The sequence below is a fragment of the Gymnoscopelus microlampas genome (genome assembly GCF_963454915.1).
Source record: "Gymnoscopelus microlampas genome assembly, chromosome: 23".
NCBI classification, from domain to species: domain Eukaryota; kingdom Metazoa; phylum Chordata; class Actinopteri; order Myctophiformes; family Myctophidae; genus Gymnoscopelus; species Gymnoscopelus microlampas.
In genome coordinates this window covers 31,058,076-31,081,930 of record NC_139960.1, presented here as the reverse complement: position 1 = coordinate 31,081,930, position 23,855 = coordinate 31,058,076, and the positions used below count along the sequence as shown (strand labels likewise).

At 42.3% G+C, this 23,855-nt stretch overlaps 1 protein-coding gene across 2 annotated transcripts in view; it reads left to right on the top strand.

Annotated features, from left to right (window-relative positions):
- Positions 1-6,810: 6,810 nt before the first annotated feature.
- LOC311039995 (actin nucleation-promoting factor WASL-like) overlaps positions 6,811-23,855 on the top strand; it is a 50,080-nt gene continuing 33,035 nt past the window's right edge. For both annotated transcript variants that reach the window (XM_084050048.1, XM_084050047.1), the window contains exon 1: positions 6,811-7,270. In XM_084050048.1, coding sequence (XP_083906174.1) covers positions 7,160-7,270 — 111 coding nt within the window. In that variant the 5' untranslated portion in view covers positions 6,811-7,159. The remainder of the gene's footprint in view (positions 7,271-23,855) is intronic.

The following is a 23,855-nucleotide window of genomic DNA, read 5'->3' as shown; positions in this document are numbered from 1 at the left end:
ACTGGGTTGAGTGGCTTTCACACTAAAATGAAGCACTTCATAATGTAAACCATGCACTTTCATAATTACATAATTTTCCTGGAAGGTCTTAATTCATAGTATGAGGTTTATTTGCTGCTTTTTAATGCAAAGTTCCTTACCAATAATTAATCGCATGATAAACAGGATATCAAGAAATATTCCATTCACTTAACTAAGTAATAAGCACATTGAAACTTGGGAAAACAGAAGCACCCTAAGGCATGCTGGGAAGTCTCTCCCAGCCATTCAATGCCCCTAGACCAGTGTTAGGCAACAGGCGGCCCGTGGGCCAGAACTGGCCCGCCAGCGATGATATCTGGCCTGGCAAATTATTTTGTAAATAGTTTACAAAATATGTTACAGTCTTACATATTACGCTAGTAGTGATACTCAAAGGGGAGTCTAGGGACCCCCAGGGGTCCTTGAAGGGCTTCAACAGGATCCCCTGCTAAATTACTTATAGTTTGGAACTAAATTGACCCTAAAAGGTCTGTACTACAAGAGTGTACAAATGAACACTCTCGAAGTTACAGAGTGTACAAATTTGTACAATCATCAGTCATGGGGGTCCATGACTTGCATATGAAACTGGGGTTCCTTGAATGTAAAAATGTTTGAGAACCACTGAGCTATAATGTCCAAATAGAGAATCTACCCCCACCTGAAGAATGCCTTTATCCGTGTTCAGAGTGAATAACAGGCAGCTGTTTCATACAGTTTCTCTCCATATCTAAGAAGAGACCTTGAGCTCCTATACTATGAAAGAGCTTGTTTATATCCGTTCGAAAGGGTCTGTCTCCAGATGCTTTTTTTTTAACCTTTTAATGAACTAAATATTCCCTTTGTACAACATTCAAGGATGAGGCCAGCACAAAATGATTACCCCACGCATTTCTATCTGCACCTGTAACATTTGATTACACACGCAGTTCTATCAGTATGCAGTTATACCACATAAATCTGTATTAACTTTTATAGCAACAGCATTTGCATAAGATGGTCAGTCAAAGTTCCAGTTCTTAAATTAACCATTGTTTATGTTCTGGCCCAAAGTCATCCCAGGGTCTTGGCAATCCGGAAGTGGACCACTGAGTCATAGACCATCTGGAGCACCTTGGGCCGAAGAAGGCATCGGGACAAAAGAAGCTGAAGAATCTCGGCCTCCTTTTCAGGTGTGTACCACCTATGATACAGCTGGCCCACTCAGAAGCGCCTGAGGCACTGCAGCTGGGAATTGAACCTGGAGCTCCATGGTGGTGGGAGGGTGCTGTATTCCCTTCCCCCTGTCTCTTTGACAGCTCTCTCTCTCTCTCTCTCTCTCTCTCTCTCTCTCTCTCTCTCTCCATCTACACGCACGCACGCACGCACGCACGCACGCACACACACACACACACACACACACACACACACACACACACACACACACACACACACACACACACACACACACACACACACACATATATACTGTCCTACTCTCTCACTCAGCTCTCCAAATCTGTTCCGATCTGCACCAGACCCAGAAGATTCCACGTAAATGACCGTCCAGCTCCACCTAGCAGGGACCTACGGCAAATAGACAGACACACCCTAGCATAGCATGACACAACACAAGCGGTGGCAAACGGAGTCGGAAGGTTGTTGTCATGCGTAACACTATGGTGACCTACTGAGGGAGGAACATTAAGTGACTGTGGATCAGTCAGGGTATGGTAGAGTTTTCCAGAGGCTTCTCGGCTCAGGTGCCAGTTCTTCTGGTTTTTCAAGTCTGACGAGAAGTTAAACTCTCTCCCTAAGCGGGGCAACACGTGCAGCTATACTCTACCTGTATCAAGTCAAACTACTTGTACTGTTATGTGCTGGCCTATAAAACTGATCTGTGTAGCACAATCACATCTCACTTGTCTGAAATAGCTTGCCTCATTTATACTTTTTTATACTCAAGCTCACAACAAGACTGAAGTTGGGGGGGACCATGTATAAATTGGGCTTAAAATCATACTGTGTAACTTTTTCAATTAAACGTTGCCTATACGTGGTAGTATTTGGTGTCATCCACCGTGATTCCGCGGAGGTAGAACTGTGCCTGATATGCTGGAACCACGGAGCCGGATCATGTTGCCAAAACTCTGGCAGCTTTACAATAGCCGCAAACACCGCTGGGGCCACGGCAGCAGCAGCGGGCGCTGCGTTACCTTGCTACATGTTCAATTAAAGTTAATGAGTCTATGATCTTTACTTCCAAACAAACAGGTCAATTGCATCAAATAAACAGGTCAGGTCACTTCCTTAAGTCACTCCCCAGTCTCCTCCCAGTACCACCCAACCAATCCATTCTGAGGTGAGATACCTCCATCTAGTGTCCACCACAATACTAGATTTTCACAGTGCCGGTGCTAGGTAATTTGGCGCCCTAGGCAATATTTTTCCTGGCGCCCCCCCCCCCCCCCCCCCCCCCCACCCCCCCCGCACCGCCACCGTTTTCTGCCACAGCGCCACCTAGATTCTGGGGGAAAAAAAAAAAAAGTTTTTTTTTTTTTTTTGCGCCCCCCCCTAGTGGCGCCCTAGGCAACTGCCTACTCTGCCTAATAGGGCGCGCCGGCTCTGGATTTTCAGGCCGCTACCTAGTCCTATGTTGCGCTGATAAGAGCATTGGTCACCGAAGTAAGGCCATTTGAAATGTTAAACACTACTATAACACTGCTGCCTAAAGTAGCTTTACTTTATACTCAAGTACATATTTACAGTACTTTGTCGACCACTGAACTTCAACTATATTGTCACATCACAGGTTTACAGGTGTACAAATGTGGGTGGAAATTCATTGCCGTGGAAGCTCCCATCATTTGCAGTTTTCAAGATGGGGAAAAGAATAGACATGTAAAGAAAACAAGGAAAACATATAGACTGTGTCAGTGTGTGTCAAGTTTCTCTCCCCTCAACGTGACCCTGCTGGGGTGGAAGGATGTCAGGGACAGCCTGGGGCTCTGGAATTTAAACAAACATACACGTACACACTCTGCACACATTCTGACACGACATACCGTACAGACACAATGGCACTCACGCACACACGACTGCACGTGTGCATGGGTTGCATAGCTCGCCGAGGCAAACATAAACACAGTTAACACACACATGCAGTACTGTACAAACATACATAATACAGGAATATTTGTGATGAGGGCTCATGTGGAACAACAAGGATCTCTTGTTATCATCCAAAACTTAGCATTAGACTGTTTGTGGAGGTGGGGGAGGACATCCCTCAGTGACAATTAGAAGATGACTTTGGTTATCTTCACTAGTCTAAATGCAAGTTATAACAGTGTTGATTTTACATTCAAATACGTTCTCTCTTGTATCTTTGTGTTTTTGACTGATTGTCTGAGATGACCACTGAATAGACACTCAACTAAAACTGAGCCCTGTAATTACTTTTTTTCTCAAGGTGCACTTCTGTAAGACTCTAGACATCAGCTTTATAACAAGCGTTGTGTGCTTGATTTGTGTATGCTATTACTGTATGTAATAATGGGTATTGCATGTGTCTCAGGTGACAGGTCATATAGTATATATGGTTCCTGCATCCAGACCACACTGACACACATTCAGGGTTAGTATGACATTAAACGGATTCTTAACACATGAACCCTAGTGACCCTATTCTGGCCATGTCATAATAGGACACATTTGGCAACAAAGGAAGAACATTTGGCAAAAATATAAGAACATTCTTTGAAAATAGCACTTCTGGGAGCTTATGTGCTATTTTCACTAGCTGACAAACAGCGAAGTATATATATACCCTATAGGGTTTATTCTTTGCAAGGGGAATGCTCTGTTTTATTGCCCCCCTCCCCTCAAACCACTTTCTTGCCTGGAAGCCAAGTGAAGCATCCAGATCGAGCATATTGCTTACATCTAGTTGACTCCAATCAGCCCTGAGGCACATTGTTAAAATATGTACGCAGGAGGCATGCTTGCTGCTGTTGTGTGGGACCAGTTTGGAGCTATGTATATCTGTGTACTTTTGAGGGTTTGTAATATAATATTTAGTGATGCAATATAGTCCCTATACTATTTGGATTAGTGTAATGTAGAATGAGATGTAATCTCTTGTATCTGTCGAGTCAGTGCTTCTCAAATGGAGACCTGATTTGACAGCAAGAATTGACAACATGTTTGATATTTTAGAACATTTTGACATTTCTGGAGATTTTCAAAATACTTGCCTAATGATGCGTCCAAAATAGGGACACCAGGGTTAAATGACACAGTTTTGTTATATGCTCTTTGCCTGCTGTGACCCTGTAGAGCTACAGTGGTTCTCAAAGTGGATTCTAGGGACTCTCTGGGGTCCTTTAGGGGGTTCTAAATGGACCCCTTACAAGTCTGTAACTCTGACAGTATACAATTTGGTTCCATTTGTATAATGTCAGAGTTAAGGGGAGACCTTGAAATGTAAAGATTTGAGAACCACTGCTGTAGAAAACCCACAACTCATAGTGGGTTGTGGGTTTGATAATTGAATAATAATTTGGCTCTCAACCCGATCTGGTTGAAGAAACAACTGATCCAAGAGAAAATGGCAAGAATTGTTTAAGTGCTAAATAAGTCAAAAGTAAAAACCAACATAGTGCGGGGAGAATATTTCAAACACTGTTGATTAACTCCCACCCCCCTCAGGCTAAATGGAGGATTAACTGGGGCAGACATGATTTTCCGAGATATTTATACATTTATAGTTCATTACAATAACGGGACCATTACATTGTGCAAGAGTTTTACTGAGGAGAGCAGTCCTTATTTTATGAACCTGTCAAACATTAATCCACTAAATCTATTATCCCAGCTAGGCTGCATATTGAAAAATATCAGAAAGAAAATCAAGTTCAAGGTAAAAGTTATTATATGATGAATACTCACATGTTTTACTTAAGTAAAAGTATCAGTACTGCAATGTAGAAATACTCTGTTACAAGTGGAAGTCCCGTATTCAAAATGTACTTGACTAAAAGTACAAAACTATCAGCATCAAAATATACTTAAAGGACCAAAAGTAAAAGTACTCATTGTGCAAAGTGTCCCATTTCACAATTTCAACATGTACAAAATCTTTTGAAAATAGCCGATCTACAAGGTCACAATGCATTGCATCGTGACACATTGTGAGCTTGTAGATCTGCTATTTTCAAAAAGACGAAATGTATATAGTGCTGAAGAAGTGGTTTGTATGTTTTGTAACAATAATCAAAATATACAAAGTAACTAGTAACTAAAGTTTTCAAATAATTGTAGTGGAGTAAAAGTATAATAATACCCTCTAAGGTGGAGTAAAAGTAAAAGTATTGCACATTGTAAATGCTGAAGAAAGCAAAAAAAACTCAAAATTGTACTTAAGTACAGTAGTTGAGTACATGTACTTAGTTACTGGCAGTTTGATAACTCATCAACATTGTTTTATTACAAGATCTACAAGCTCGCGACACAGTAGTACGGCTTAGTATAAACCCTTATCTGGTTCGTACTGCGCATGCGTACATTCCAACAGGGAAAACCACGGGCGGACGTACCATCTCCACACCAGCGGGGGGGGTTTTGTGCGCTAGCGCAACCATATCAAAACAAGTCGTTTTTAACGTGACGTTTGTTAAGTTGTACTTTTGTATACGGTCCGAAACCCCTGCTTCCATTGTTTGTAACGGCCAGAATTGTTATCTTGTTGTTCGGTGTGGAAGACAAACGTCAGGCCGAAGTGTGGCGCCCACCTCCCCCATCCTGACCTGCAGGATTGAGACAGGTCCGTCCCAGTGTTGCCATGTCCGCTTATTATAAGCGACTTTGAGCTTCTGTTTCTGTTAAGTAGTTTCTAAAGTAGTTTCTAAACTAAGTGGCGTTGCTTATTTGCGTTTTCTTCAAGAATATATATATTATTTTTTAAATCAGTGGTTCTCAAAACACTTTCATGTAAGGACCCCCCACATTATGTATTTGTCCACGGACCCCCCATCTGAAAATATTGTGTGCCAGGGACGGACCACCACACACGTTGTTGTTAAAATTGTGTCTTTCACTTTTTTTTCAAGATTTTTTGAAGATTGTATGTAGATCTAGATTGGCTATTTGAAAGTGAGTCTCTGGACCCCAATGGAAGCCATAGTGCTTTCTTGGGTTCAATCTTTTTAGCATCATTTTGTACTTTCTGTGCTTTTTTTGCAAACTGTTAATAAAGTACTCAGCCAACTACTAATCAATCAATCAATCAATCAATCAATCAATCAATCAATCAATCAAACTCATCACCCTCCTTCAAAACCGCTCTAAAAGAGCACCTACGGGTGGCTGTAAATTGTAACTGGCCCCTGTAAAAGTACAAAGTCTAAGGTCATCACCGGAAATGCTCATCACCCCCCCCCCCCCCCCCCAAAAAAAAACTGTTTACTATACATATCTTTCTTTCATATGATGTTTTTTGCATATTATTGTATATTGTTGTTTGTCTTTAAATGCCTCAATGCATTGAATACACAGGACCTTAACGGAAACAAGCCCAGATGGCTTATCTGGATGATCCTTTTAGCATTCTTTTGTATAAATCTGTGCCAAAGTGCCTTGTTTTTGCAAACTGTTAATAAAGTATTCAATCAATCAATCAACAACCTTTTTTTTTCAAATATCCAATGCTCATATGTAGCCTAGTCTTTTGGCCATGTTTTCATAGACCTGGTTGCTTGTTTCTCTCGCAAAACATCTGGCAACACTATTCCCGTCCACTGCCATGTTGGATTGGATGGGGACTGGTGTGTGTATGTGCATGAGTATATGTATGTGTGTGTGTTGGGGAGAGTTCCCAGGAAAGAAGTTTTGTCGTCTTCCAGAAAGACGTCGTCCCTGCGACGTTTGACCTGATTCTAAACGGGGGGAAAGAAAGTGGGACATAATATTCTCTTTGTGCTCGTTTGGAATATTTAAAAACCCTGACACGGATCTTGTGCGTGAATCTATATGTTTGGCTGAAGGAAGGAGGCCAGGCCACACGGATGCCAGGAGAAGAATTGTACCCTGGACTTGTTTATCATCTGCCTTTAGTGATACTTCTTGTTCTGTTTAGTTATTGATCATAACATAGTGAATAATGAGCGGACACCCCGCGCTCCAGCGGCGGCAGGGCTCCAACGTGGGCTCCATGCTGCTGACCCCCCAGGAGAATGAGTGTCTGTTCAACCACCTGGGGAGGAAATGCATCGTAAGTTTGTTGTGTGTGTGTGTGTGTGTGTGTGTGTGTGTGTGTGTGTGTGTTTGTTTGTGCGCGCGCGCGTGTCAGTCTTATGTTTTGTTTTGTTTCGTGTGCGTCATTTGGTGACTTTGTTGCCAGAGAACAGCACCAGGAGTTCAGGAATTTGGGAAATGATTGTTGTTGTATTAGCCCTGAAACAAGACTGTCATATATTATATGACCGTCATGGAAGAACTTCAACCTGGTGTTTGCACTTTCTCCCTTTTTGGCCCGTACATCTACATAAACGTTCAGATTTCAAATATAAAGAGCTTACCTCATGGCCACGGATGTTACAATTATGTACGGGCCCTCAGCAATATCCGTATCTTCCGTATTGTTGAATAAAAATAATTGTAATCCGGTCGGTGGCCGTATTTTTTCCATATGCCTTCAACTACGCAACCCTATCGGTTGAGGGGTGTATTGCACTGTTACGTTATAACTCTATGAGAAAATGGCCACCGATCGGATTAAAATGCTTTTTATTGAACAATACGGACGATACGGGTACTTCTGAGGGCCCGTACATAATTGTAACATCCGTGGCCATGGGGTAAGCACTTTATATTTGAAATCTGACATCTTATGTAGATGTACGAGCTAAAAAAGGAGAAAGTGCAAACACCAGGTTGAAGTTCATCCATGACGGTCGTGACAGACAACCGTCATGTGATCCATGGCTAGTTGTTGTATGTCAATGAGGAAAGCTTGACAGCGAATCTACACATGATCTGACTGGTAGATTTGTTTGTTTTTTCAACAAGACGGGACGGGGTATGAATTGGTCAATTGGTGACATTTGGGGTGAGAATACAAACTTTGTTTTTGCCCCCGAGGCCCGTCGGCCCGCCTCTGTGGCTCTCCTGTTGCAGTCTCCACTGTAGTCTCTCTCCCGGTCTCCACTAGTTTCTCTCCACACAGTCCACACACCTGAAAACACCCCGGGAGGAAACCTGAATTTCACTCTCTGCAAAAACCTGACATGCAGCTGTCAGCCATGATTGTTTTGCTGCTGTTGTGGGAGTTGTCAGTTCGAGTCTATGCTTCTAACTTCAACGCTGTTAAATCCATCAACAGAGAGGGAGAGAAGAGAGAGGAGGGGAAAGGAATGATATTTCGCGCAGGCATTAACGTTACATAACTGACTCAACAACCAAACCTTCCATGGCTGTTTTCAGAAGCATATGATGTGTGTGTCCATGGGGAACAGTTTGTGTGTCGAGTCGACCCGACTTGCCTGTAAACCACTTTAATTCGCGAAAATAGTTGATCTATAAGCTTGTAGATAGGATATATTCACATCAGAGAGTTGGTGTAGTAGAGGGAAACACTAGCGGAATCTTGTGTACAGAGCCCTGGGGGTCCGGGGGACTCCGGGTCCACCATAAGTAGGGTTTAAGTGGCTATTATAGTGGGCATTTCACATCAGCCCCCAGTGTGATCAGAACACATTAAAACAGCACCACCGCCACCACTGCATAACATGACTCGTGATTAGTATCGAAATGTCACGATTCACTTGTATTTGACAAGGGCATTATGTAAGGCGTTTGGAATTCAGTTACTTCATTGTGAATCTGAACGCTTCTCATTCACACGAGTAGGATATTGATTTGTGTTATTCTGTACTAGAAAGTAGGTGGTTAACTAGTAGTCATGAATATCAATATGGCAACTTTTTGGGGACAAGTTTTCTATTAGTCATCAGATTCAGCACCCACCACTGGGCAGTGGGCACCAGGTTACCTCAACAAACATTGTTGGTTTATCCACAGATGAAGCGACATCTTTCCCTTTTGACTCTAACTGTATTCTGTTTCTCCATGAGTAGGCCTAATGCTCATTAATGAAGTTGTCCAAAAAGCAGGTATTTGGCAAATTGTTAATAATAATAACTGAAGACTATTTTATTTAATTGTAAATGCAGCTGAAGCGATTAAACTGTTTTACTAATTTTGCTGGGGACCCGCCGGAACCCCTTCAAGGACCCCTGGGAGTGTCTGAAACCCCACTTTAAGAACCAGTGACCTAGAATATCCCCCTAAATTCCCACTGCAGCCATTTGTCCTGGCAAAATATCACTGAGCCAGGCACAGAAGCCCTGGTTATTGATACAATGCTCCAGATAAGACAAAATGTCAAAGGATGACGAAGCATGTATTCTTCCCTGTCTGTTAAGATCAGCTTTAAACTGACTGCTTGTTCAACCTATTTGCCTAGCAGCAAGTATGTGGCTTAATCAGATTTCCCTCTATGGCTATAGGTAAACTAGAGGTGTGTGTGTGTGTGTGAGAGTGAGATGCATTTAAGGCTTAGTCTGTTTAATTGTTAAAAGGGAAATAGTTACTTGGTGTAATGAGTTGACACGCACAAGTGCAGCCTTACACACAACATTAATGGACAAAATATAGGAACACACAGATACAAAGGGTGATACACACATACACCCACACACACACACAGAGCGTGTATATACTTTCACCTGGCCACTTCTCATGTTACTTCCCTATATAGTATGTCTCACATAGTTGCCTTTGTGGTGGGCAGCAGCGGCAAAGTGGTTCCATGTTAGGGAAGCAGAAATGCCACTTCCTCTTAGTCTCATTGGGGCCAATCATGGGGGAGCCTCACCTCTTTCCTCCTGTCAATTTCAGGTTTCTCTCAGGTGTGTGTGTTGCACTGCCATGCCATGTGTGGACTTGTCTCTTTTTCTGTGCTCCAGAACTCCAGACTCCTTTGACATTGAATGTTGAAACCTTCGCAGTTATTCCTCTCTCCCACACTTGCATGTTAATATCACCTTGAGCGAACACAACACACACACACACACACACACACACACACACACACACACACACACCGTCTTAAGGTGTGTCTCCGTGTCTGTGCACCTGTTTAAACATCCAGAGTGACGTGGCTTCTCAGGTATTCTGGACATCAGGACAGTCACCATGTGACAGCAGGGACATTCCAAGCTATTCATCATTGTGTGTGTGTGTGTGTGTGTGTGTGTGTGTGTGTGTGTGTGTGTGTGTGTGTGTGTGTGTGAGAGAGAGGTAGATGGAGATGGAGTTTTTTTTATGTATCAACGATTTCATGCAAAACAAAAGTTATTGATTTTTGTGATTAACCACTTAATCCCTAATACTTCATTGTACAGCAGGGTCATGCCAAAATAGATTAGTGAAAATATGTTTTTGTATTTTATAACTTAATACAAATAAAATCAACACAAAAAAAACAATTACAATTTAGGCATTTAGCGGACACACTTAATCCAGAGTTAGTTACAGTATGCAAGGTAAACACATTAATCAAACACATATAGACAGTGTAGTGCCTCAGTAATCTAGGATGATAGCATAAACCAATTAACCATCATCAATCTAAACAGTATATTATAAAAAAAAAAGAGAAATAATAACCCGTACACTGAAATTATACAAACTATAGGATGCCAGGTCAATAAATGAACCTGGCATCTGTCTAAATAACATGCCATCTAAATTACATTTTAATTTTGCTTAAGACGGCATGGTCATCAAGGCTAGGTCAAGTGTTACGGGCTAAGGTGGAGTCTGAAGAGGTGAGTTTTCAGATTACGGCGGACATTTTATTTGGGAGTGAGTCTGCAGTTCTAACTGCAATGGGGAGTTTGTTCCTCAGTTTGGGAGCCAGATGGAAGAACAGTCTGGGAGGCATAGAGTGTTGTCCCGGATGTTTTAGAGAAGGTTCTGACAGCTTCGCTGTGTTAGCTGATCTGAGTGAGCGGTAGGGGTTGGGTTGGATCAGGCTTTGAAGAAATGGAGGGAGTGGAGAAGGGGGAAGACGTGAACATTTTAGCTGGTTGAAGACCAAGCATGCTGCCATTTTCGGCTCACTAAACAAGTGTGGATTTGGAAGTGGGCTAGAAATGTCGTCTTGACAGGAAATGCACCAGTGTTACACGATGCAGCGATTTGGTTGGCAGGTGTCTCGCCACTCCATGTCACTCACTGTAGTTCAATGTAGCTCAGCTATGATTGGAAATGAATGACTTCCAGTCACTTTGTCGCTTACCGGTTGTCGCTTATTGTTGGTGTGACTGTAGGGTAATCTTATTACTAAGTCTATTGGCTAGTTTAAATGTAATGTTATGTTGCACGCCGAAAATAGCAGATTTACTAGTTAAAAACACGTCGTATGTGGTGCGTTAAGAGCTTGTAGATCGGCAGCTATTTTCGGTGATGATGTGTGAGGGGCCGTGTCTACAGAAAGCGCTTTTGTTTTTAGTTGAGGCGAGGATTGCTTTGAAACAGAACATCCCCGGTTCGTGCTCCGGTCTTCTTGTCCCTGAGCAGGACACGCTTAACCCCTAACTGCTCCCGAGGCGCTGCACCTGTACTAGCGCCCGCTGCTCCTGATACTTAGGATGGGTTAAATGCAGTATGATGCCGCATTTCACTGTATATACAAATGTACAGTGACAAATACTGCACAGGGCAAGAGTGTGGACCAAATATTATAATTCATTATGTCCGGCATGCGTCTTACTAAGCGACGTTCAATTCTAAGTATCAACAAAGTAAGACTGATGAGCCGTGCTCCTCTCCAAATATTGAACTATTTTTCTACTTGAAGCGGCCAGGCTCTGCCCCCCCCCAAAAAAAGGCTGGACGCAGAGAGCGCTGAAACGTGATGCTCGGCGTGGGGAAGAGGACCATTCTTCATCATCCGTCTTACCCTTACCATAGAAATACAAGGCAGAAAGGCTCGAAAAACCCTTTCTGTGGACACAATCCCTGAAAAGGCTTTCAGAGAGATACTATCTGATACAGAGGCTGCCTGAGACAGTGAGAGACATACCGAAAGAGTGAGACATACACACCCAGAGAGAGAGTGAGAGCAAGAGAGAGAATATAATGAGAGAGGTGGCAGAGAGAGTCAGTGGCATGATGAGGAAGACACAGACAGAATGTATGTTTTTGTACTTGTATTACTACACTTGTGCGGGCCAAATATCCCACAAGTATGGTAGACTTTGGGAAATAGACATTGTGAAGACCATTTTCCTTGTCCTCACAAGAGAAATGTCAGTTTTTTGGGGGGTAAAAGATTGAGCTTGGGGTTAGGATTAGGCATTTAGAGGTTAGGTTTAGGGGTTAGGGTTGGAGTTATGCCTGATTTAGTTGTCATGCACCGGAAATAGCAGATCTATAAGCTCACAGACCGCACCTAAACACACCAAAAATTGCAGATCTACAAGCTAGCAGATCTACGAGGAGGTCGGTTATTTTCGGCTTTAGGGTCAAGCTTAAAAGCATTCATAAAAATGGCATTCATAAAATTGCTGTCCTAAATTGTGTGTGTGTGTGTGTGTGTGTGTGTGTGTGTGTGTGTGTGTGTGTGTGTGTGTGTGTGTGTGTGTGTGTGTGCGATATTGGAAGAGACTTGCATTGTGTGTCTCCCCTTCCAAATCTAATTAGAATGCCAACCAGTGATTTCCTGTCTGACTGAGTGACTCACTGAGTTTCTTACGTAACCTTGTTGTTAAAGCAGCAAATGTAGAAATCAGCTGTCATCCCTCATCTCACTGTGGCTTTGGTCTTATTTCATCGGCACAGTGCACTGAGCTCTGGCCCTGAGGAGGTTCATTAACCTTTGGTTTATTCTTGTTGTAAAGTGTGTGTGTGATAGTGACCAAAGGTCTTCATCTTTGTTGCTGTTCGTTCACGTAACAGTAAAATGTTAATTTAACACTGAGATCCAAATGAATCTGTAAGGCATGAAGATTTTACTGTATGTTCCATTGACTGCCCAGGAATCTAGGATTGAAATTGTGCAATTTAGATAACTTATGTGGATATATTGAACAATATGAAAGTATGTATTATATAAAGGTATCAAATATATAGTTTTTTAAAGATTTATTTTTGGGCTTGTTTTATGCCTTTTATTGATAGGATAGTAGGTTGACAGGAAATGGGGAGAGAGATGGGGAGTGACGTGCAGCAAAGGCCGTCAGGATCGGGACTCGGACTCTCAACGCGCTGTCAGGCTACTTTGGAGCCTAGGTGCCCGGATCACTATGCCAACCGTCGGGGCCAAAAATATTGTTTTTAAGTACCTTTCGGCTATGAAAGGGAAAATGATTCACCAAAATAACATTATACCTCTCTGTTGTTAACCCCTTCACCCATGACCCTGTGTACTGGAGCTAGCTGTGGCTCCGTCCTGGATGTGTAATCCAAAGTCATGGAATGGGCTTGGAGAGCAGAGAAAATCAGTGCCAACAAACCTATACCCTGAATTGTTTTCAGACTTTTCACCTATAGTTTTAGGCCTCACCAGACTATCAGTAGGTGGAGATCTCTGATCGTCTGGCTACGTAAGACTATAGTTGCAGGCTTGCAGCCCTAATCAGCACTGTAAGTTAATAAATAGAGATGAACATTACTGTGAGTGTGAACAAGGATCTGCCGCAGTGAATGACCTGGGGCCCGTTTCACGAAACCTGGATTAGGGATAAACCGGTTTTAATCTGCTATCCTGGCTTAAATTATCCAGGAATCTGTTTCAAGAAAACTGAGTTAGCTCGGCAGATTAACGTAGCCAGTAAACCTGGACATGTTTATCCATGATCCGGTTTCACGAAAGAAAATTGAAGCAATCCTGCCTTAGTTACCATGGCAATTTAGCTGTGAAGTTAGCCTGGTCCGGACCAGGCTAACAGCCAAGCTTTATTAATCCAGTGCCTTGTTCTTCAAGTTTTGTGAAATAGCTGTTAGTCCAATGACTCCAATCGTAAACCAATTACTTTTTCCACACTTATTCAATTCTTATGTTATGCGAAAATCGAAGATCTACAAGCCAGAAAAAAAATTGTGTTATGGCGGCCGGGGGTTAACGGGGGCCCGGGAGTACACGGCGGGCCGGGTATTCCCGGACCCCCGGCCCCCCGTGTACCCCTGGACCCCCGTTGACCCCCAGCCGCCAAAAGGCAAGCTTTTCACTTGTAGATCTTCGATTTTAGAAATTAGAAAATTATCCTTAGTGTTTATAATTATAATTCCAACATTCACTTCAACTCCTCATGTTTAAGCCTAACTGAATTATATATTTATGGACTTGTATATAAATTAATTGCATATTTTTGGACAACTTGTGCATTTCATTTGTAGGCAATACTTTTCCACGCTTTCTCCCTGGATCTATATTTATTGCGGCCGTGTTTCCTTTCTTGCTTATTATACATTTTACTTCCTTGTATGATTCCATGAGCTGCTGCTGTTCAGCCACAGAGAAGAACGCCGCTCTAGTTTTGGGCTCCATGATTGGTCAAGTTCAAGGATTCTGCTATCGACTTTCATGGTCTTTTATAGTAATACGTGAACTCACATTCAGCCTGGTTTAACGATCCTGGCTCGACAAAGCCGCTCCTTCTCAGCCCGGCTTGGCGTTCGTGGAACTGAATAAACCAGGCTGAACAGCGCAGGCTTATCAAACCTGGATTTGCCTTTCAAACCAGGATAATTTAATTCCGCTTTCGTGAAGTAGACCCCTGGTAGTCCTGCTAAAATTTCCTGACACCGTGATGGCTGAAAAATGCCAGCCTCGCCAAGAGTCAGCCCGACCCGAGATAATGGGTACTGATGTATACCAGTTTTGTCTTCCTGCACAGATGTACATACGAAGTCTACTTGATGACGTATGCGTATAATTACTCTTCGCCATGTGTTCTTTCAGGATTTCTGTTTAAAATCGATAGCGACAGTGATAGAGAGACAGGAAAGGCACACGGAGAGCAGGGGAATGACACACAACAACTAACAGTTAGGCCGGCCGAAGTCGAACCGGGGACACGATTAAGAAGCCATTTTGCGGCCCTTGTGGTAAGCGCCCCAACCATTCGGCTAGAGTTTGAAAGAAAGGTTGACTTGTGGCAGAAATTTACAGCGGTGTGTATGGTGTTATAATTCTGATTAGTTATTAAGTTATTCAATATTCATAATGTTGATAATATTTCTGAATGGTATAGGTTCTCTTCTCATAGACTTGAATTGTGATATTCCAGAGGGAATAGCCTACAACCAGGTCAATCCAGGTTGACCTGGATTAACCTGGATTTCAGAACACCTTCTTGGCATAGAATGGAATCAAACTTTAAACAACTTATTGTGATTTATTTGGTTGAAGATGGCTGCTGTGTGTTATTGTTGTATAGTAATATAAGATAGATAGATGGGGTCATGAGAGAGAGATAGAGATTGAGAGTTGTGTGGAATAATAACGTCTGCCTGTGATACTGACACAAATGTGAATCATGAATTTGGAATCACAGCACATACTGTAAGTAGTTCAACCTGTGCACTGTTACACACACACAGACACACAGACACACACACACACACACACACACACACACACACACACACACACACACACACACACACACACACACACACACACACACACACACACACACACACACACACACACACACACACACACACACACACACACTCAACCTGTGCACTGTTCCACACACACACACACACACACACACACACACACACACACACACACACACACACACACACACACACACACACACACACACACAGAGTAATGCTCATTGGTATTCCTTGTGTTGTTTTCTGCATCAGCAGTACTCGGAGGCTGACCGGGCAGAAGCTGGATACGGTCCAAGTCTGTGTGTGTGTGTGTGTGTGTCCTTTTCTCTTTCTGTAGCGTTTCCTCTGTGTGTGTGTGTGTGTGTGTGTGTGTGTGTGTGTGTGTGTGTGTGTGTGTGTGTGTGTGCAGGCAGACTGCCTGATCAGCAGTCCCCTCCAACAGGAAGTCTCGTGGTCGACCTCCTCTGGAGCAAGCGGAACATGACTCCCATTTTTCCTCCATTCTCCTTCAATCATCCTTTTTCTGTCCCCTCATCCTTTCTTCTCTTCTTTTCTCCCCTACTATTCTCTCTTTCTTTCTTTTCTTTCTACTAACCTCAACTTTATCTTATTTTTTTACCACGTCTCTCTGTTCTTTTTGTTGTCCTCCTCATCCATTCCTTTTTCATGCCTTTTTCTTCGACTTCATCTCGCCCTGGCTGCTTCGCTCCTCTCATCTTCTCTTCTCCCTTTACTTGGCTTCACATAGTCTGCTTGTTTCTTCTACATTGTCACATGAAAGGTTTACATGTATAAACAAGTGGGTGAAAAAAGCTCACATCATTTGTAGTTTTCAGGAAAGGGAAGAAGAATAGAAAGGACAAGCAACGCTGCTCTCACAAGAGTAGTATTACATTATATATTCGGTGCATGGTCAGAAGAAATGGCAATGGAATGAGGCAGTTCAAATAGCAGGAGATCTAGTAACAGATATATTATACACGAGGTGCAGCAATAGAATAGCAACAGATATAGAACAGTAGTTATCAACCCTTTCTGGATCAGTGCCCACTTTAAAATCTTGAAAGTGTTTGCGGCCCACCCATCTGGCCACTTAGCGGCTGGCGCGTTAAGTGGTCAGATGGGTGGGGCGCGTGCATTTTTCAGATGATGTTTTTTTACATACTCACAGGTAATACAGTAATTACTGAAGCAAGTAAACTGAGTATCTCCAAAAGGTCAACATGATTAAGTAACAGGATAGACAGATCTCAAGTAAGAAAAAAAGAATAGGATATAAACAGCAAAACAAAACAACAAAACAGACAACACATATAAAAGAGAACAACAACAGACATATAATGTTTATTTTAATCAATTTAATCAATCAATCAATTGTGTTCCAGCTTGGATCAATGGAGTTCTTTGTTATCTGTATCACAATTAAAACACATTTTCAAGATTTTTAAGGAAAAAAACAAAAACTAGTCATCATTTATTTTTATATCAATGTTATATTATCATTAAAATATTTGTGTTTTGCCAATTATTTGGGGACCCACTTGCAATACCTTTGCATCCCACCAGTGGGCCCCGGGCCACATCTTGTGGCCTCCCTTTCTTTCCTCTTCCTGCTATAGCTCTCCCATGCACCTTTCCAGGACTGTCCACTCTAGTCCAACAATCTTTTAACCACATGAACCCTATAGCGTCCCTATTCTGGGTATGTCATAACAGGCGAAAATAGCGAATGTACAAGCTGACAATGCGTCGCAGTGCAACCTTACGGGTCCATTTGTTTCCATACACTCAGAGTTAACTGAGGATTTTACTGTGTGTCACAGTGTCCTATCTACATCTCAGCCTTCTACTGGATCAGCACATCACTTCCTGTACTCCCTGTACTCCCTGTGTGTGTGTGTTGTCAGTGCCCTTGCCTTTGCGTTTGACTCTGTTGTTGACTCTGTATTGTATATCTACAAGCTTGCAACGTGTCACGACACGTTGTGAGCTTGTAGATTGGCAAAATATTCTCGTGAAAATATCGATATGGAGGTATTTGGTCAGAAATATCTTAATAAATTGTGAATTGTGATATCAGATTTTTTACATATCCTAGAGCCCTATGTATTTAAAAAGAAAAATATATATATAAAAATGTGCAAAATATTAAGGGAGTTAGGCCACAAAGTTTGGGGCCGATCGGTCAAGTGGCTGGCAAGATTAGTTGTGTGTGTGTGCATGCACGCACGCACGCACACATAGACAGACATACCCTCTTCTAGACTGCTTGCCGCTTAGGAGCGCCGCCGCAAAAAGTGAGTGTGAGAGGCTGGTGGCTGGGATAGAGACATCAGAAAGAGAGCATGTGTGAGTGTGAGAGTCAATGGGGTCTGTGTCCTTGCATTTGTGCACAGTGCACACGTATATGAAATGGTGCAGCGGAACACGTGCGTTTGAGAAGGAGAGAGTTCATCTGAGTACGAGAGAGAGGGGGAGAGAGAGCGAGAGAGAATGGGAAAGCGAGAACCAGAGAGAGAGTGTTTCTTTGTTGGCCAATAGCGTATACATGCTTATTGTATGATATGCTTTCTATGGATGGCTGGATAGTAAGATAGAAACTGAGACAATGAAACAGTAAGTTCATGTCCGGCTTTGATGATGTCATATAGACACAGGGCTGCTCAGCCTTGGGCGCTGTCAGAAGCAGTCAGTTCCAACACGAGGAGATGAACCTCCAGGGCTATACAGCACTGGCTGCTAATGGTCTAATTCCATTCTTTATTGAAGATAAGTTTATGCCACGTTTTCCGTCCATTGTGTTTGAACTTTGAACAGGCATCGAGGTAGGAGTGGTGCTCGGTCGGATCCGACATTGAGGAACCGGAATCGGTTCCATCACATTTGGAACCGTTTCCGGTACCAGTTTATCACACTGTCAGAGGCAGAGCTGGTATGTGGACTTCACGTCTGCTCTACACAATTACATAAAAGTTATTTTTTGTAAAATATATATATACCAACGAATGGATTAACCTCTTAAGCCCTATGTTATGCTCCATCGCACAACTGTGTATGAGAATAGTGATCTACCAGTTCACCACTTGTAAATCTGCTATTTTCTATATTCTTTTTTATTTTTGGCTATAATGACATGCCCAAATTGATTTATTTTTTTGTAATAGTTGATTAACTTGTTAACAGTTGCTGCAACCCTATTCATAACTCAGCTCATTAGTGAAATTAAGTTTATTTGGGACAGAAGAGACAGAAACAATATCTTCATTGCATTTTATGACGCAGTCTTGGGTTTTCTGAGTTCTATTGTTTGGCAGAGACTTTAACCACATGAATCCTAGCGTCCCTATTTTGGGCATCATAATAAGCAAACATTTGGAGAAACAGCAAATCTACAAGCTCACAACACGTTGAGAAAATCTATATCAGTCAAAACATCGGTAATCAGTGGTTTAGGACTCCAAAATCAGAATCTGTCCCAAAACCTTTATGCTCTTTTTCAGACAGATTCAGTGAAGTGATAGACAAGAAACACGGAGAGAGAGAGTGACATGCACCAAATGGTCTGGCCGACCGGGAATCGAACCGGGCACTCGCTGTCAGGCATTGGAGCCCATGTGGTATGAGCGCCATCTACTCGGCTATCAAGTTGCGACGGTAGAAAGAATTCTACTGCAATGTGCTTTACAAGATAAGATAAACCTTTATTGATCCGAGAAGGAAATTCAGGTGTCATAGCAGCAGCATAATAGGTAGTGGTAAGCATAAAGGTCAAGAACATAAAATAATGAGCTTAGATTATGTCAATAGGTACAGCCATAGGTATCAACAGTGAATAGATAAACGTTATACATCTATTGCCAAATAAATTAGCCTAATATATGAATGTACAATCTATCATATGATCAGTCTATCATATGTGGAATTTATCAACAATTGAATTCTGATTATATTATGTTATCCTGCAGCCTCTGTGACATGACCTCGGTGAATGTTGTGCATGTCTCATCAAAGAACATAGTACTCATTCATGCTAGCCAGTGCAGTCAGTCATGAAGCCCTGAGGGTGTAACCCAGTTAACTAGATTATAGTTCCTATAGGGACCAACTATAGGACAACACTCTAGAGTACAGCATGCTCAGTCTTCATTTGTTCAGGTGGAGAGAGAGGGAATCATTATTATGAAAGGAGTGATCATACTAGGCTAATAAATAAGGCCACTTATCTAAGTAATCAACTTCGTTCTACAGAATCTACACTGATTTGAGGTTTGTTGCATGGTAAGGCACAAAACTGTCCTCTTTGGTCCGAGTTAGAAAAGAAGTTGTGATTCAACATAGGGATTGTCAGTGGAATGCTAAACCCAAATCCTGAAAATCTGGTAAACAATATTCCAAAAGATATGAAAATGGTTGCACAAGGTTGAACAGACTTCAAGTCAAATGGGACAAAATACTCAAATTTGGCTCGTATCACAAAAAAGCAAGTGCTTGCACGTTTCGACAAAGACCCTTCCTCAGAGCAGTGCTTACCTCAAATGGCGTGGCTGCCGTAGTTGTATTTGTCCGTTTTTTAATTGGAGCAGCAAATCGAAAAAAAATATTACTTGGTTAGAAAAAGAGGTTGCGCTTCAACAGTGGGATTCTCAGAAGATTGCTCTCTTGTCTCTTGGCATACGGTGGTTAATACAAGGATTTGCATGTGTGGTTGCCCCATTAACGTTTTTGAATCTCCACATCGTTGTTGTCGGGCAGAAACGGAAACAAATGTAACTTTTTCCTCCTCCCCCCATAAATGAATGCCCTACTTTGTCCTACAACAGTGTCACACAAAAGTATATAACATTGCCAATCTACAAGCTCACAACGTGTCGTATCACAATGTGCTGGGAGCTTGCAGTACTGCGTGCTATTTTCGCTATATTTCAACAAAGTATTAGTGAAAGTGGTAGGTGTGTCTGTAGGTTTTATAAATATTGAATCAATGAAAAGTATTACCAAGAGCTTATGACTTAATAACTACATTGCATCCATTGGAACACTTTCTGAACAGTACCAGGCAGTTTTGGACATACAAGATTTAAATCCGACAGCGAAGACATAATGCCTGCTTTCCTGAAATACCAGGTTGAATATGGTGTTGTACCTGGCAATGAAGGATTTACCAGCATTAGACTGGTACTGTACTGTATGCTCTTATATGCTCTCCCTAGGCTGACTCGACTGTATACATTCAGAAGTGTTACTTCTCCACCACACACACGCACGCACGCAGCATTACTGGAAAATAAGAAAAGAGCATCGTTCAAACGTATTGATTGAGGGGGCGTGGTGAGGTGCTTAGGATCCAAATCCCTCTGGAGCCAGTCAGCACACTTCCTGTTAGCAGGCTGTAAGTGTTTGATCAGCCTCTTTTATGCATGTGAACCAGGACTGACCTGCGGCTACCTGTAAAACCTGGGGAGTGGGAACAAGTCTCTGATCTTAATTGGAGAGTGTGTGTGTGTGTGTGTGTGTGTGTGTGTGTGTGTGTGTGTGTGTGTGTGTGTGTGTGTGTGTGTGTGTGTGTGTGTGTGTGTGTGTGTGTGTGTGTGTGTGTGTGTGTGTGTGTGTGTGTGTGTGTGTGTGTGTGTGTGTGTGTGTGTGTGTGTCACCCCCTACTGTTGTCAGTCTGAGGCAGACCGTTAGAGCCTCACTGCTTCCCTCCTCAGCCTGCTGTTTCACTGTGATCTCGGCTCCATATCAAAGACAGCTGACTCCTAGTTAAGCTGGTGTCTGTGTAAACATTGAACATCCTCAGGGCCTCTTGTACCACAAAAAGCAACAACAACCCTCTTTTACTTGTCATTTACTTGTATTGTATGTAATGTATAAGTTTGTGATCGTGGGGCGGGACATTCAAAAACTTAAAATCTAACTTTAGCTAATGTCGCTGTATCTTGAAAGGAGTGTAAAGTAGTGTTGGCTAGCAGCTAGCTCTATATTTCAGTAGTAATAATAGATATAGAATGTTTGTTCAGTAATCGGCTCTCCTGGTCTCTCCAGCTCTTTAGTGAACAGAAAATACATTTTCAGCCAGGTAGGGAATAGGGATACCAATTTGATCAAATCAGAAGAGAGAACTCATACAGGATACAGGATGAAGTCGATAGTTGGATAGATAAATAGTTGGATAGATAAATAGTTGGCTGTGCTGATTGGAAATGGACAAGGTAACAGACTTGTAATAAGAGTAAGAATGTCACGAGAGCATATTTCTACACCATGCTTGGTATTCTCTTGGTGTTCTGTTGCGGTTCTATATTACTCATCGATTGGCTCCTGTCCTTGTCATTATATTAAGGGACACACTCACCTTTTATGCTGATGCTATTGTGAATGTAAAGCACTTTGGGTCAACTTCTGTTGTTTTTAAATGCTGTAAAGGTATACAAATAAAGGTGACTTGACTTGACTTTATGTTCAGTAGCTTGGCAGGCTACAAGACTGTGTGAGATTGCTAAGATCTACATTATGTACTTCAAATGCGTTTGTGTCTTCAGCTTTGTTTTAAAAGAACTCAGAGTTGTAGCAGACCTGCTGTTTTCTGGCAGTTCGTTTCAGGTATGTGGCGCATAAAAAACTGAACTCTGCTTCGCCCATGTTTAGTTCAGACTCTGGGAACAGAAAGCAGACCTGCCCCAGATGACCTGAGAGGTCACCTATGAATATTTAATAGCGCTCCTCCTCCACGTCAGAAGCGCAATCGGAAATACTTTATAGGCAGAGTTGGGTTTGCATCTTCTAACCACTTACTGGGGTCCCCCAGGGCTCTATACTTGGCCTGCAGGTATTTCTGTCTAAACCAAATTTATTTGTCGAAAATAGCCGATCAATAAGCTCACAACTCATTGTAACTTCAAACTCCATTTTAACCATGTTATATTCATTGAAAACGCACATCCTTGGTTCTGGTGACTGATAGTGCCCTTCTAATGCGTGAAGGGGCTGTGTCTTTTCAATTCCTTTTTTCCTTTTTTTATTTTATTTTTACATTTTGCACAAGTTACAATGGGTTGGACATAAAATATATAAATACTGAATCAAGCAACTTCAAAACTGTCTGGAGTGCTCACAGCCTGAGTAGACGACGTTAAAATGACCCCAAAAACCTGAGTATTTCTTCCACCACTGGTGAGAAGGAGGCTGGCCAGGACAGGAAGTAGAGTGTCTATGGACCGCAGAGAGAGACACTGATTCAATTTGATGGCTGATTGGCCGACTCTAGACGGAGAACCGTTGACATCACAACGTTATTCCTGCGAGTCAGACATTCCGAAGTCACCATGGCAACCTTTCGCCAGTGGAATTTTCTGACGGCGGAGTTTTGGAACATGTAAATCAATTATGTCATTTTTGTCCTGCTGGACACAATTAAAATGAGTGTTATGTCACATTCCTGCCGCGCTCACACACGCCCGCACTCGCACGCACACACACACACGCACATGCACACACACACATAGTTTATTATGCACATTGTCCCTGTCAGTTGGAGACCTTGTATGTCCAAAACTGTTACTTTCCAGAAGACGTAAAAAAAAAAGTGTTCCAGTGGATTTGCGTGACACTTTCATACAATTAAAATATAAAATGGGGCATAATTATTCATGAAAAAAAACATCAACTAGATAAAGTGCTCCTCGGAGCACAGGTCTCCGCCAGGTCAGATACGTTATTGTGGCCTCCTGGTGGCGCTATAATAGGCCAATGTGAAAAGGGTGCCATTTATTCTTAGGTCGTTCACGGCAATCGGACACTGCATTCATGATTTGAAGCATTTTGTTCCAAAAATGTGTTTTGCTAAATTAGACCTGCTGGTGGCGCTATAACAGGCCAATGTGAAAAGGGTGGCATTTCTTCCTTGGCCTAGTGGGAATGTGCGTGTGAAATTTCACGGCAATCGCACGCTGCGTTCATGGTTTGAGGCAGTTTGTTCAAAACGGACCAATCCTGCAAACTTTGGATGGCAACCTTAACCAATAAGGATGGAATATGGGAAATCGGACAGATCAGGGTTGATCACATGACTATAGAGATACTGTGTACCGATTTGCATGACGTTTGGTTAAAAACTGTAGGAATAATGTGAAAAAAATGGGTTTTGCACAAATCGGCCTCCT